This window comes from Alnus glutinosa, chromosome 2 (assembly GCF_958979055.1).
Source record: "Alnus glutinosa chromosome 2, dhAlnGlut1.1, whole genome shotgun sequence".
Classification (NCBI taxonomy): Eukaryota; Viridiplantae; Streptophyta; class Magnoliopsida; order Fagales; family Betulaceae; genus Alnus; species Alnus glutinosa.
The window spans coordinates 3,777,843-3,791,220 of NC_084887.1; the positions used below are offsets into that span (position 1 = coordinate 3,777,843).

At 36.7% G+C, this 13,378-nt stretch overlaps 2 protein-coding genes across 6 annotated transcripts in view; both read left to right on the top strand.

Moving 5' to 3' along the window:
* Positions 1–13,378, top strand: part of LOC133860698 (putative disease resistance protein RGA1) — a 67,071-nt gene extending 53,693 nt beyond the window's left edge. For 2 of the 5 annotated variants that reach the window (XM_062296277.1, XM_062296273.1), the window contains 6 exons: positions 9,421–10,010; positions 10,196–10,447; positions 10,606–10,617; positions 11,241–11,384; positions 11,559–11,603; positions 12,579–13,378. The gene's annotated coding sequence lies outside the window, so the exon portion shown is untranslated. The remainder of the gene's footprint in view (positions 1–9,420; positions 10,011–10,195; positions 10,448–10,605; positions 10,618–11,240; positions 11,385–11,558; positions 11,604–12,578) is intronic. The other 3 variants (XM_062296276.1, XM_062296274.1, XM_062296275.1) reach the window with 3 other exon arrangements.
* On the top strand, positions 3,892–8,531 carry LOC133859534 (putative disease resistance protein RGA3). The gene is made up of 2 exons (XM_062294958.1): positions 3,892–4,352; positions 5,250–8,531. The coding sequence occupies exons 1-2, from the start codon at positions 4,047–4,049 to the stop codon at positions 8,514–8,516; spliced, it is 3,573 nt and encodes a 1,190-aa protein (XP_062150942.1). The 5' UTR covers positions 3,892–4,046; the 3' UTR covers positions 8,517–8,531.

Sequence of the window (13,378 nt, forward strand, 5' to 3'; positions counted from 1 at the left end):
TAGCTCAAGTTTTACTTAAAACTCACCTCCATCCGGTTATCTACTCACAATCTAAAATAGATTTGTCTTCCATTGGTGAACAGTATAACGCCCCATCTGGCGTTACACTGTTCACAAATGGATTCGTTTTTTAATCTTTCTTTCTCTCTCACTCTCTCACAGTTCCTTCCCAACACGACAACTGCCATGCTCTCCCGCCTCTCTCTCTCTCTCTCTCTCTCTCTCTCTCTGTGAGTTCGTCGTCTTCGGCATTCTCTCTCTCAGTCGGTCTTGCTGAACCTCTCTCATTTTCTCTCAATCGATCTCGTCTGGTGATGGATTTGGATTTGGGTTTTCCTTTGAGTTGTTTCTGCAATTACTGGGAGGATGGGTATGGGATTTGGTCAGTGAGTCACAACACACGACACCAGCTCACCGTCGTGCTGCTCGGCAACATGGGTATAGGTTGTCCTTTTCATTTTCCTGCTGAAATTGATGGTTTTGGTGTTTGGGGTTGGGGTTTTGATTTTCTTGGCTCAGTACCGGCGGAGTGACTTGTGGTGTTGGTGGGGTGCTCAAACAAGACTTTGGAAAGCATGGCGTCCTCGCCGCGAGCGTTGTAGTGTCTTCGCGTGCGTGATGAACCGGCCTTGGAATACACCACTAGGAGGGGTGATTTTCACCGATGGGTCGGCATGGACGTAGATGTTGTAGAGGTAACGGTTGCCATAGAAGAATTTCTCGAGAAAGGGAGCGAAAGAGAGGTCGGAGTTTGTGAGGAAGAGGAAGGCAATCTTGGGCCTGGGATTGGTGGCAGTGCCCAAGTGGGAATGCGTGGAGTGCGTGCACACGGAGGAAAGGCGGGTGGCTTTTCTTCCCGGACCACTGGGTGGCCTCACTTGAGGAGGCCGGCTGGGTGTCCACCATCGTTCGGCTCCTGGTAGGGATTTGTGAATTCTTGGCAGTTGGTCCTGTCTTCAAAAATGATTATTTTAATAAAGTAGAGGAAATTTTAGATAAGCCGATGGATGAGGTTCTGAAAATTGATTAGCTAAGATAGCAAAAAGAGGTTTTGCTTATCTATTTTGGCTCAAAATTCCCATAAGCCGCTGTGAATGCTCTTAGAATTTTTCGTTACATTCTATCAAAATTCTCATTTTTTAAACAAAAAAAAACATATAATTTATTTTTTTATGAAAATTTAGAGATGAATATTTTTACATATTCTGTTAAATTGTAACTGACGCCTAAATCATTTAATTATCTTTGTAAATATTTGGTCTATATGCCGGATATTATGACAATATGTCACCTTCTTCCTCTTCTTTCCCCCCGCCCCCCAAAACTTTCATGTGAATCTAACACAATTGACCAAAAAGTCAAAAGAAAGCTTGTATTAATTGGACTTACTGTTGCTGATATTGCACTGGAAGAACTAGAAGTGCCACAAAAAAATTCTCTTAAGGTTTCGATCTGCCCCTTTTTTTTTTCTTTTTTTTTTCTAATTAATCTGCTTCCTTACCAAGCTTAACAAGTGAGAGATTTTTGTTAGAATATAAGATATGGTTCCATAATAGGTGATTATTCATTATAGGATAATTACTTTATAGGATTATTATAATTTATAACAAGGTTTGTTATTATAACCGAGTCTAATTGATTTGATTATCATACTTATTTTTAGTTTTATTTTAAAAATCTCATTTCTCTTATAAACATGGGTATTTTATTTTGTAAATTTTATAAAATAATAAGAGTAAGATGTACTCTTTTAAGCTTTAATACTAAATAGCAATACTTTATCCGAAAAGGGTGCTACTCCGCGGCGAATTAAATTACAAATGTGCGGTAGTCTCAAATTTCAGTTGTTAAATCATCATCTAATTAAGTGACGGAAAGGTCAAAAATGTGGGCTGATAGTGATAGCCCAGTCGTGGTCATGATCACGCGGTGTTGAAATAATTAAGATAGGTACATTTCATCAACCAATTGTCCAACATCTACTTACAATTTCCTTTCACTTTCTTGGAAGAAACGCCAGAATTGGAAGATAACCTATATATAAATTAATGCTTAAAGCAAAATGTTCAAACATAATCTTTTTATTTTATATTCTTTTTATACAATACTATAATAGTTTATTATTTAATCAAGTTTTGTATTTAACTTTTGTTAATATACTATTTTCAATAAAAAAAAAATATAACTTATGCACCTAATCCATCGGGTAACATTGTCTATTTAAGAAAGGGAAAAAATTATTTACATATTATGGACACAATAGGGGCACAACAGCCTCTCATATGGGGTGGGCCCACACACTAGGACCCACCCCCATATGAAAGGCTATTGTGCTATTGTTGTGCTCCTGATGTGTAAGTAACAAGCCCTCTAAGAAAATTTTGTTTTGGCCAAACCATCCCAAATAAAAAATTACACGGCCGAATCACCTTTGAAAGTCAGTACTCAATATATATGACCTTTTTTTTTTTAGGGGGGGAGGAGGGGAATGGGAATGGTTCAAGCACCTCCAGACCGGCTGTATGACTAACCCAAGGCGAAACTAGAGTAGCCGAGCCACTTTTTTTTTTAAATTTATTTTTATATTTTATGTATTTTTTTAGTTTTCTATTTTTTTTTAATTTATTTTATATTTTATGTCTTTTTTTTAGTTTTCTATTTTTTATTTTTAATGAGCCATAGTGACATTTGTCAGTTTTTGACGAGTATTGTAGTGAAGTTCCATCAATTTATAAATGAAAGTACCATATCCATTTTCAGCCATAAGTGAGGTATCATCTATAATACAAAGTAAAACTTAGGTGAGAAAAAAATAAAGTTGTTAAGTCAAATGAGGCAAATTCACTAAATTCACCAAAACAACATCATTTTAGTGTTTAATACCAAAATGACTTATTTGTAGATTAAGTATAAGTTATGTTTACATTGTTTTGAGTTCCTTTTTTTTTTTTTTTTCACAATTCACTCATTAACTTCACTAGTTCACCGTGATGCCGCCGGAGCTTAAAGCCGGCCACCATCTTCTTCCACTCGCCTCTCATCTCTGATTCTTTCATATCTCAAAAACTCTCAAATTGTGTAATGTGTATCTTTTTGTCCAAAACTATTATTTTGTGTTTGATATATGTTTATAGTTCAAATATATGTTTATATCTCCTAGTGGCAGTGTTGTGCAAATATATATGTAGATGTTCATAATTTTAAGATCTGTTTCGTATACTTCATTACTATTATTTTTAAAATCGTTTAAAATTCAAAAATTGTCTAAAAGATTAAAATAGGCTCAAAATGCATGCGGATAACAGATAATAACCATAATAACCGCGCATATGTGGTTAGTAAAAAACATGATACAAATGCAAAGATATAAATATTTAAAAATGGTATTCACATTTTGTGAATGCAACTAAAAATATTATAAATAACAACATTTACAGCATCTACGTCTCCATGCATGTACAACTGACCTCCTTCTACGCTTCATGGCATGGAAAAAAAAGAAAGAAAAAAGATCGTCATTGGACTCACAAAACGATCAAATGACCATAGATGCATTTTCCAAACTTTTTTTGAATATAATATGTTAATGTTAAGTATATATTGAACCATACAAAACAATTATGTTATTTCTCAAATATATGCATTACTTGTAGTATATTGTTAACAATACTACTAATAATAATAATGTTCTTTTTCAAATTTATTTATATAAAGTGATCTTCCAAGAAGGTGAAAGGAAGTTGTTAGCACATTCATGTTTGGTCAATTGAGTCGGATTGAATGGCTGATGAAACTTCTAAGTCTGTCATCCCCCACTTGAACGTGTCCTTTACTTTTGCTTTTTTGTATTTTTTCACTTTCTGTCCATTTCTTGAGACAAACGCACATGGCCGGCCTCATTGGCTTTCTTTAAAGCAGTGTCCATTGGCTTGTCCATCTGCTTTACAGCAAACACATCTTCCTTATAATTCTACGCTCCCAACAACTCCCATCACTACTTCAACAGCGGGTTTCAACATATCAATTGATTCACCACCTACAAACAAATGGCGGAGGCAGTTCTCTACGACGTTGCTGCGAGTATCATTACGAGTTCGGGCTCTCTTGCTCTCCAACAGATTGGACTGCTCTGGGATTTCAAAGATGAGCTTAAAAAGCTCGAGAACACGGTTTCCACTATCCAAGCTGTGCTTTTGGATGCGGAGGAGAAGCAGGCCAAGAGCCATCTGGTCAAAAATTGGCTTGGAAAGCTCAAGGATGCCATGTACGAAGCCGATGACTTGCTGGATGATTACTCCACCGAACTTCTACGCCGACAAGTGATGACACAGGATAAGATCAAGGCAAAACCGGTAAATTCATAAATGTCCATGCATACATGATAACGTGTGTAACACATATTTATCACAGTCTGCATACAAATATTTATCACAACACAGGCCAGAGCCAATCATATATATATATATATATAATCTAAATCTTTAAAGAGAATAGCTTAAATTGAGACAAATAGCATTTTAAGGTGTTTCAAATTGTGAAATAGTGATAAATGTCTAAACTTAAGTGAAAATCATACATTCTCAAGAGAATTAATTAGAATTGCGACGGTGTCCATTTTGAGTAAATATATATGGTTTATGGTTTAATATGTATTTAATATGTTTAATATTACGTCTCTCTCTCTCTCTCTCCAATGTCCAAAAGTAACACAAACAGAATCTATTGGCCTAAGAATTCAACCCCCGGATAAGGACAAAAATTAGCTATATATCGGTTTGGAGTCAAAAGTTACAAATTGGTTTAATAAGTTGACAAATATCTTAAGACATATGAGAGAGACATGTTACTTTTAATAGATTTTAACGGTGTTAACTTTTCGTATATTTATTTATTATTATTATTATTATTATTAACCTTTCTTCTTCTAACCTAATCTCTCTCTCAAATAAACCTGATATTTAATTCTTCTAATCCCCTTCTTATTCATTTTTTTTTCCACTTTCTTCTATTTTTTTTTTCTAACCCTTCTTCTTTGTATTTTTAAATCACGATAGCTCTTTCAGCCATGAAGTTTCTAAAACTATCACAATGATCGGATTCGAAATTTCGAATGTGTGGTTGTAAATGAAAGCACAACAAGTACAAGCATTGTCAATCATGACCTTCATATTTTCGTTCATTCCACACACATCCTAAAAAATGTTCAACTTTTCGAAATGGACCATACTAAATATTTGAGGGTATTACAGGTACGCGTCTTTTTTTCCAAATGGAACCAGCTTAAATATGGCATTAAAATGGGTCATAGGATCAAGGCAGTTAGGGAGAGACTTGATAACATGGCAGCTGATCAAATCAAATTTGGCTTCACTGAGCGTCCTATAGGGACACAGTTTGAGCATAGGAAGAGAGAAGATACACACTCTTTTGTACGTGAGAAAGAAGTCATTGGGAGAGAGGATGAAAGGAAGGTTGTTAAAAAGTTGTTATTGGATTCCGAAGTGAAAGAGAACGTTTCCATCATTCCCATAGTTGGGATAGGTGGACTAGGCAAGACCACGCTTGCTCAATATGTGTACAACGACGAGGAAGTCAAAAAACATTTTGAGCTAAGAGTGTGGGTGTGCGTCTCAGATCCTTTTGATGTGGAAATTGTTGTTCAAAAGATCGTAGAATGTTCGATTGAAAGGAGACCGATGGATTGGTTGCAACGTCAACTTCGAGCAAAAATTGATGGAAAGCGATATTTACTTGTTTTAGATGATGTATGGAATGAGAATCGTGATACATGGTTGAGGTTGGAAACACTGTTATTGGGTGGTCTGAGGGGAAGTAAAGTTTTGATTACTACACGTAGCACAAAAGTTGCTGAGATTACAGGCACGGTGCCATCGTATCTTCTAGGAGGTTTATCTGAAAGCAATTCTTGGGATTTATTTAAGAAAATGGTTTTTAAAGACGGGGAAGAGGCAAAGAATCCAAAGTTAGTAGAAATCGGAAGGGAAATCATTAAAAAGTGTGCACAAGTTCCTCTTGCTATAAGGAGCATAGGGAGTCTATTATACTTCAAAAACTCAGAAGCTGATTGGCTGCACTTTAAAAACTTTGAACTTTACAAAATAAATCAAGAGGCCAATAGTATTTTTCCAATACTTAAGTTGAGTTATGATCATCTCCCGTCACAATTGAAGCAATGTTTTGCATTCTGTTCGTTGTTTCCAAAAGATCATGCAATTGAAGTGGAGGTGTTGATTCAGCTATGGACAGCTCAAAGCTTTATTCATTGGTCAGATAGAACCAGATGTCTTGAAGATATTGGTCGTGAGTATTTTATGGATTTGCTTTGGAGGTCTTTTTTTCAAGACATACAAAGAGATGAATATGGTAATATAGAAAGATGCAAAATGCATGACCTTATTCATGATCTTGCACAATCAGTAGCGGGGGACGAGTGCATAATTTCAAATCCAAGTGCGGAAAAAGTAGTTGAAAGAAATATCCATGTGGCATTTGATTCCTTATATTCATTAAGTGATATTCCAACTCCTTTGCTCAAGGCACAAAAAATGCGAACGCTTTTTCTACATATTCCGAGTAACAAGTCAGGATATAGTAGACTTATTTTAAGTTTTAAATGCTTGCGTACCTTGAAATTGGCTGGATCGGGTTGTAAAAAAGTGCCGAATTCCATTGGCAAGTTAAAGCACCTACGATATCTTGATCTTTCTTGGAACTGGCTTATCAAACTACTTCCCGCTTCTATAACTAAGTTGCTAAATTTGCGAACACTAAGACTTGAGGGTTGTGGTGGGCTTAAAGAATTGCCAGAAGACCTTAAAAACTTGATCAGCCTTAGGCATCTTGATCTTTCTCACAGTAAGCGTATCGAACTACTCCCCGCTTCTATAACTAAGTTGCAAAATTTGCAAACACTAAGACTTACGTATTGTCTGAAGCTTAAAGAATTGCCAGAAGACATTACAAACTTGATCAGCCTTAGGCATCTTGATCTTTCTTGCAATAAGGATATCAAACTACTCCCCGCTTCTATAACTAAGTTGCAAAATTTGCAAACACTAAGACTTGAGGGTTGTAGTGGGCTTAAAGAATTGCCAGAAGACATTACAAACTTGATCAGCCTTAGGCATCTTGTGCTTGATGGGTGTCACAGCTTGACTCATATGCCGCATGGATTGGGAAAGTTGACCGCTCTCCAAGCACTGATGCAATACACTTTGGGGGAGAAGGGAAGTTGTGTTCTGAAGCGAAAGGGTGGGCTAGCCGATCTGGAAAGTTTAGATGAGTTGAGAGGAGAATTACATATCATTGGTTTAAAGCACTTGAGATCTTCTCCATTAGAAGCCAAGGCTGCAAACTTGGAGAGGAAGCAATACTTTCGAAAGTTGACATTAGAGTGGGGCCCAGATTTTGATGATCATGATAGGGATAAGGCAATAGAAAATGATGAACAGCTGTTGCAAAACCTTCAGCCACACTTAAATTTGGAAGCATTAATTATAAATGGGTATGCAGGTTTGAGGTTATCGGGCTGGGTGTCCTCGCTCTCGAATTTGGTTGATATTCAGATATTCAATTGTAAATGGTTCCAACATATCCCTCCGTTGGACCTTTTTCCTTCTCTCAAGAACCTTAGTCTTCGAAACTTAAGTGCGCTGGAGTACATAAGCAATGATGGCAGTGACGTGTCCTCTTTATCTCTTGAAAGTCTCGTACTTGAGGATTTGCCTAAGTTGAGGGGATGGTGGAGGTTGAGGGAAGCAGCAACAACAGAGCATGAGCCACATCATCATCTTCCATTATTTCCATCATTTCCATGCCTTTCTTATTTAATTATTAGAAAGTGTCCTATGTTGTCTCTAATGCCAGTAGTGGCACAAGGGAGCGAAACAGCACACTCCTCTTCTTCTCCCTTTTCGGATCTCTCCAAATTGAAGTCTCTTTTTCTTGAGAAATTAGAGCAACTTGAATCTCTGCCAGGGGAGTGGCTGCAAAACCTCACTTCTCTTGAGACTCTAGATATTCGGAAGTGTTGTAAACTACGAATATTCATGTCTCAACTCTTTCAACATCTCTCCGCGCTTGAACGTCTGGTGATTTATAAGTGTAGGGAACTTATCAGTAATGAGAATGAAGAGGGCACACAATGGCTTGGATCTACAACACTTCGTTATCTATTTATAGAAGATGTTCCAAACTTGGTGTCTCTCCCAAGGGAGCTTAGACATGTTACCACTTTGCAAGAGCTTTACATAAATAAATGCCCTACACTGAACTCTTTACCGGAGTGGATAGGCGACCTCACTTCACTCCAGCATCTTCAGATCTGGAAGTGTCCCAATTTAACATCACTGCCTGAAGGTATGCGCCGCCTCACCTCTTTACATCGGTTGATAATTGGGGATTGTCCTCGCTTGGAGAAAAGATGTAAACAAGGAACAGGGGAGGATTGGCCAAACATTGCTCACGTCTCAAACTTTTCGACTGGAGGGGATTAGTGGCCTAATGCGCCAATTATTCTTCAGGTTTTTAAGTCACCAATTTGACAGTAATTTTCTTCTTCTTGTTGTTCATCTTCATTTTACTTTTTGCAGGATTTCGATATATAATATTTGATTTCATATGCAGAACTAACTGTAGCATATGAAATCAGATTTGCCCGAAGCTCTCAAAATTTCCAGTATTGTTTCCTATCTTTCACTGCAATGGCATTCCTGTATCAAATTTCCAGTATTGTTTCCATTTGAAATTTGATAGTATCCCGTATTGGGTAAAACACTTATGATAGACCAAGGACGTCACTCCAATCCCAAATTTTCATTAAAAAAAAAAAAAAAAACCTCAATAACTTTTTTGCATAATTAATTCTCTGTTTTCTCATTGTCAAATGTATGCAGATTTAGACAGATTCTTTTTATTGTTATAGTTACTGGAGTCTAACATCAACTCTCTCTGTTCGTGGATTGATTTTACCTTTTTACTATTTTCATTGGAAAACTTTGATTCTATTATTTTGGTTTTTGATGGTCAGAGAGGCATTCATAGAAAATCATCAATTCATGAAATGGGTGTGAGAATCATTGAGGGATTTTTGCAATATGCTAGAATATGGAAGCAATCCTGAATATTAATGTGAAAAATTGAATGAATGATGTCTCTATAAAACTGAAGCAATGCTATGATCCATCGTAGGGTTTTCTACCACATAATAAAAACACAAATACACAACTACAAAAGGTAGAACTGACGTCTGATCACCAATTAAAGTTCATGGTCCCATTTATAACTAAGTGATACCTTCTTATTCTACGTAAATTTGAACCATTTCATTTTTTTAATTGAAAATACTTTCATAGCTCTTCTATCAAAATGCTTAATTGGATGCTGCTAATTATTTTCCAGGACTCTTAAATATTTCATCTGAAAGCGTGATAAGCATGAAAGCAACCGATTGCTGGGCTTCTTTTGCACCATTTTGAGCCAATGTAGCATGTTGTTTTCAATTTGATGCAACAATAGTGATTATTATTGGGCAGTCCATTAAGTACTCCAAGAGACTTGTTCTGAACAAGAATCATGCTAAGCACTGCCTCTTAGACGTTGAGAAAATCCTAGAGAGTCAAGGGCCAAATGAAATCTCTAGAAGATCTATTCCTTTCAACCAGAGAACCTCACAGAATTCTCTTGCCCTGTTATGGATGTTGATGAGTTTAAGCGCACTCTGGACTATTCAAGACTTATGGTCCTTTGTGGAAGGATTGATCCTGTCAATGAGTGTTGTGACCAAGTTTGCCAAAATGCTATACTAGATGCTGCTAGAAAGATTGGCCTAAATGGTATGTCAAATATGGATGGGTGCCCTGTCTCACTTGAACACTCAACAAGGATGGACGATTGCAAAAATATTGTCGTCCGGTGGCTGTCCAGTAAACTTGATCCTTCTTCAGCAAATAATGTTCTAAGAAGACTTTCAAATTGCAATGTAAATAAAGGTTAGCATGAAAATAATAAATAAAAAGTAAAAGAAAGAACATGTATGTCTTGAAAATTTGTCTAGGCTCTGACAAAGACCTCGTATTGATATGTTTTTTCATTATGATCTAGAAGAATCAATTAGGATTACTAAATTCTACCTCTGACTTGCTGATCTTCAATTTTGTTTTATTACTTGGTTCAGTATGTCTATTGGTTTTTCCCAACATGACAAAACATTATGAAAGAATGTGGAAATGTGATAAATGACGAGACAGCTTGCTGCAAAGCCATGGAGAGTTACGTACGTGTCTCAATTGCAACAGCAGAGCTTCCTCACCAACTTGCAAGACTTGAAAATTGTGCTGCATCAATTGGCACAAGGTTGCAGGAAGCTAATGTTTCCTACTTGTTTATAATCTTTGTCATATAAACCTCAAGGATTTCTCTCTTTAAGGTCAGTTGTACTATATACCACTTAAATGAGCAAAAGCATTCCTATCTCAGCCTGGTAGAAAGAAATGATTCTAACAAGTATTTTTTTTTTTGTGTGTGTGTGTGTGTGTGTGTGATTTGTTGTTGATGCTGGTGGAATCTACTAATGGGATATGCCAGTGGGATCACAAGGTAATGCACTTATTTTGAAAATGCTGTTTTCTAGCTATTTAAACATCATGATCTTGGAGTTTTTAGTTTGATGTTCCATGTGATTATATTGCTTGTATCTCAAGATTTGTAGGAGAGGCCTTTATTTGACTTGTTTGTGTAGGTTTGCTTTTAGTGTCTCTTGATCTTCTAGGATGTGAGTCTTTTACTTGCTTTGATTAGCTCATAAGATTGGCTTCTACATAAGAAATAGTTCTCTTTGAAAGCCAAAGGTGAGAAAAGTTTCCTGGCCTAGCTACCTTTAGCTTCTGCTACATTGGAATCTTCTGTTAATAAATATGAGCATGGAATTGCATGTCGCCCCTACTACCCTACAAAAAAGAAAAAAGAAAAAAAATGTTTTTTAAATCATGCTGAAACTTTGAATGGAGTTAAGTACTAGGAGTTGTGGCATATACTTAATCCTAAATTTTATTTATAAGAAAAATTATTTGTTTACTATAACTAATTATACCATGCCAGACACTACAAAATGTAGTTGTTGATAGTAATTGTTACATTTAAAATGTTTCTGGAAATTCCGTTCTTTATTCTTCAGTGAGAATTCTGAAAAGTTAACTTTATTTCATCCGTCTTTTCTTTAGAGTCTGGCTACCTTTTACCAAGCTTGTCTTCATATGCAACATATGATAGAACTTCAGGGTCAGCTTCGTTTGCGATCTTAGTGATAACATTGCAGCTCCTTGGCCCTCTAAATCTTATGTACCTGCTTCTACCCACAATAAAAAGTATGTCTCAAATGTTAAATCTTCATTTTTCAATGGAATCTATTTTTGCTTACAAAGTTTTGCTTCCACTTTTTACTGCACCCCCACTTTCCCTTTTTCTCCCTCCCACTTTTTTTTTTGGATGAATCCCTCCCACTTTTTTATTAATTTCTTCTGGATTTTATGGAATTGCAGCTACCAAACTTCCAGCACTCCCCACAGCAACATCTGCACAAAGTGGTAAGGGACTTAGACTTATTTATATTGTTACATAAAACAAGTCAGTTTTCTAATTTGTGCAGCACGACACGTCTCAACTCATTTAACCTTTAATCACCCCACTAAATTGAAATTGGGGCTGCATGGATCATTTTAGGAGATTATACAAATAAAATGAAAACGTTTGGCAATGATATGAAAGTCGGAAACCTATGTCTAAATTCTATTCTGTTCGACATATCAACTGGTAGGACGTGCACTATAAAAATCATTTGCTAGATAATTCATTCTAAAGTAAACTCATGCTAATAACTGTCTTCTAGTATGGCACTAAAGAAAATTGTTGATGAACGAATTGGTGTTCTCATATTAGAATCTCAATCACTCAAATAAGGGTATTATATATAAATCCTCCTGTTTAGAGTAGCTTCCCCTAGGTGCTCATGGCAAATTTTGATACATTATTGCTTCCCTTGTTATTTTGAAGTCTAATAACTCATTCCCTTTGAATGGCGCTTTTATGATGCTTTCTGGTTAGTGTTTCAGATTTCATTAGATGCCATTCTGGTACCTTTTAGAAAACTTGATGGAAAACATGATAACACAATTAGGCAGCCGAGCCACCCTATCTTGGATCTCTTGGGGCTATATCACCAGCCATTGTGAGCCTTGTTATGCTCTAATACCAACATCAATGGGGCAGAATTTACTGTCAATCTTTCCGCCTTTCGTGATGGCCCTAGAGTCTCTAGCACCTATGCTCAGCCACAACCATCAGCACACACGATGTGAATGAATAATCTGCTTATATTACTTGAAAAAAGCTTAGAAGAGATAAAAGTGCTTATGCACAAGGAATTTTCTTTCATTGCTTAGTTACAAGATTTTCTATTTTAGTAGCTATAGAAAAAAGCTGACCCTATAGTGGGAGTCAGAAGCTACTCTACTAATTGTTTCTCCATTATTTTAAGTAATAGCTTCACTCATACATTGCAGGTCGATACACCGACAACTTGATGTTTCCCCTGCTTGTGACCTCATTACTGCCTTTCAACATGTTTCTTTGATATTCGTTTTCACTGTTACTTGGTTCTTTTGGCCACAAACAGAAGCTACTCTTGTATGCTCAGAAACTTGGGATGCAATATGGATAAAGGCGCCTCCAGTGAATTGGTGGAAAATGGTGTGGAACCCGGTGGCTATAACTTGACATTCCTTCCTTTTGTGGCTTGTTTTCAGAGATGCTTTGATTACTAAGGAAAGGATGTGTGGATGGGGTTTTCTAGGGGATTGCTTATGCTCGTTTTGCCGGGGAAGGATTGAGAATAGAGAGCACATATTCTTCCAATGTGGCTTCAGCAATCGCATATGGAAGGAATTGATGGCGATGGCTCTCTGTTTGGTGAGGCAGCCGAGGGACTCTTAGGATGATATTGAAAAATGGAGCATGAAGGAATTAAGGTCAGATTGCCTGAAGGCTAGACTATGCATTCTATGCTTAGGTGCTGCTATCTACCACCTAGACATAATACATGGGAACATCCTTAGTTCTGAGGAGCATATTGTGGAAAAAATTAAATGGGATGTTCGTGCTCGAATCATGAGTAAAGGACCTTACAAGAAGTCTAAGGAGAATCTTCAACTTGCAAGCTTGTGGAATCTTTACAAAGTTTTTCAATAGATTCTGTTTGTGTAGTTGTTCTGGTTGTTGGTGTACTCGGCTCTGTTTTGTTTGGTTGTATCTTGTTTAGCTGTTGAGCTGTGTGAGATAGTTCTGCAGAATTTATTCTGCTTTA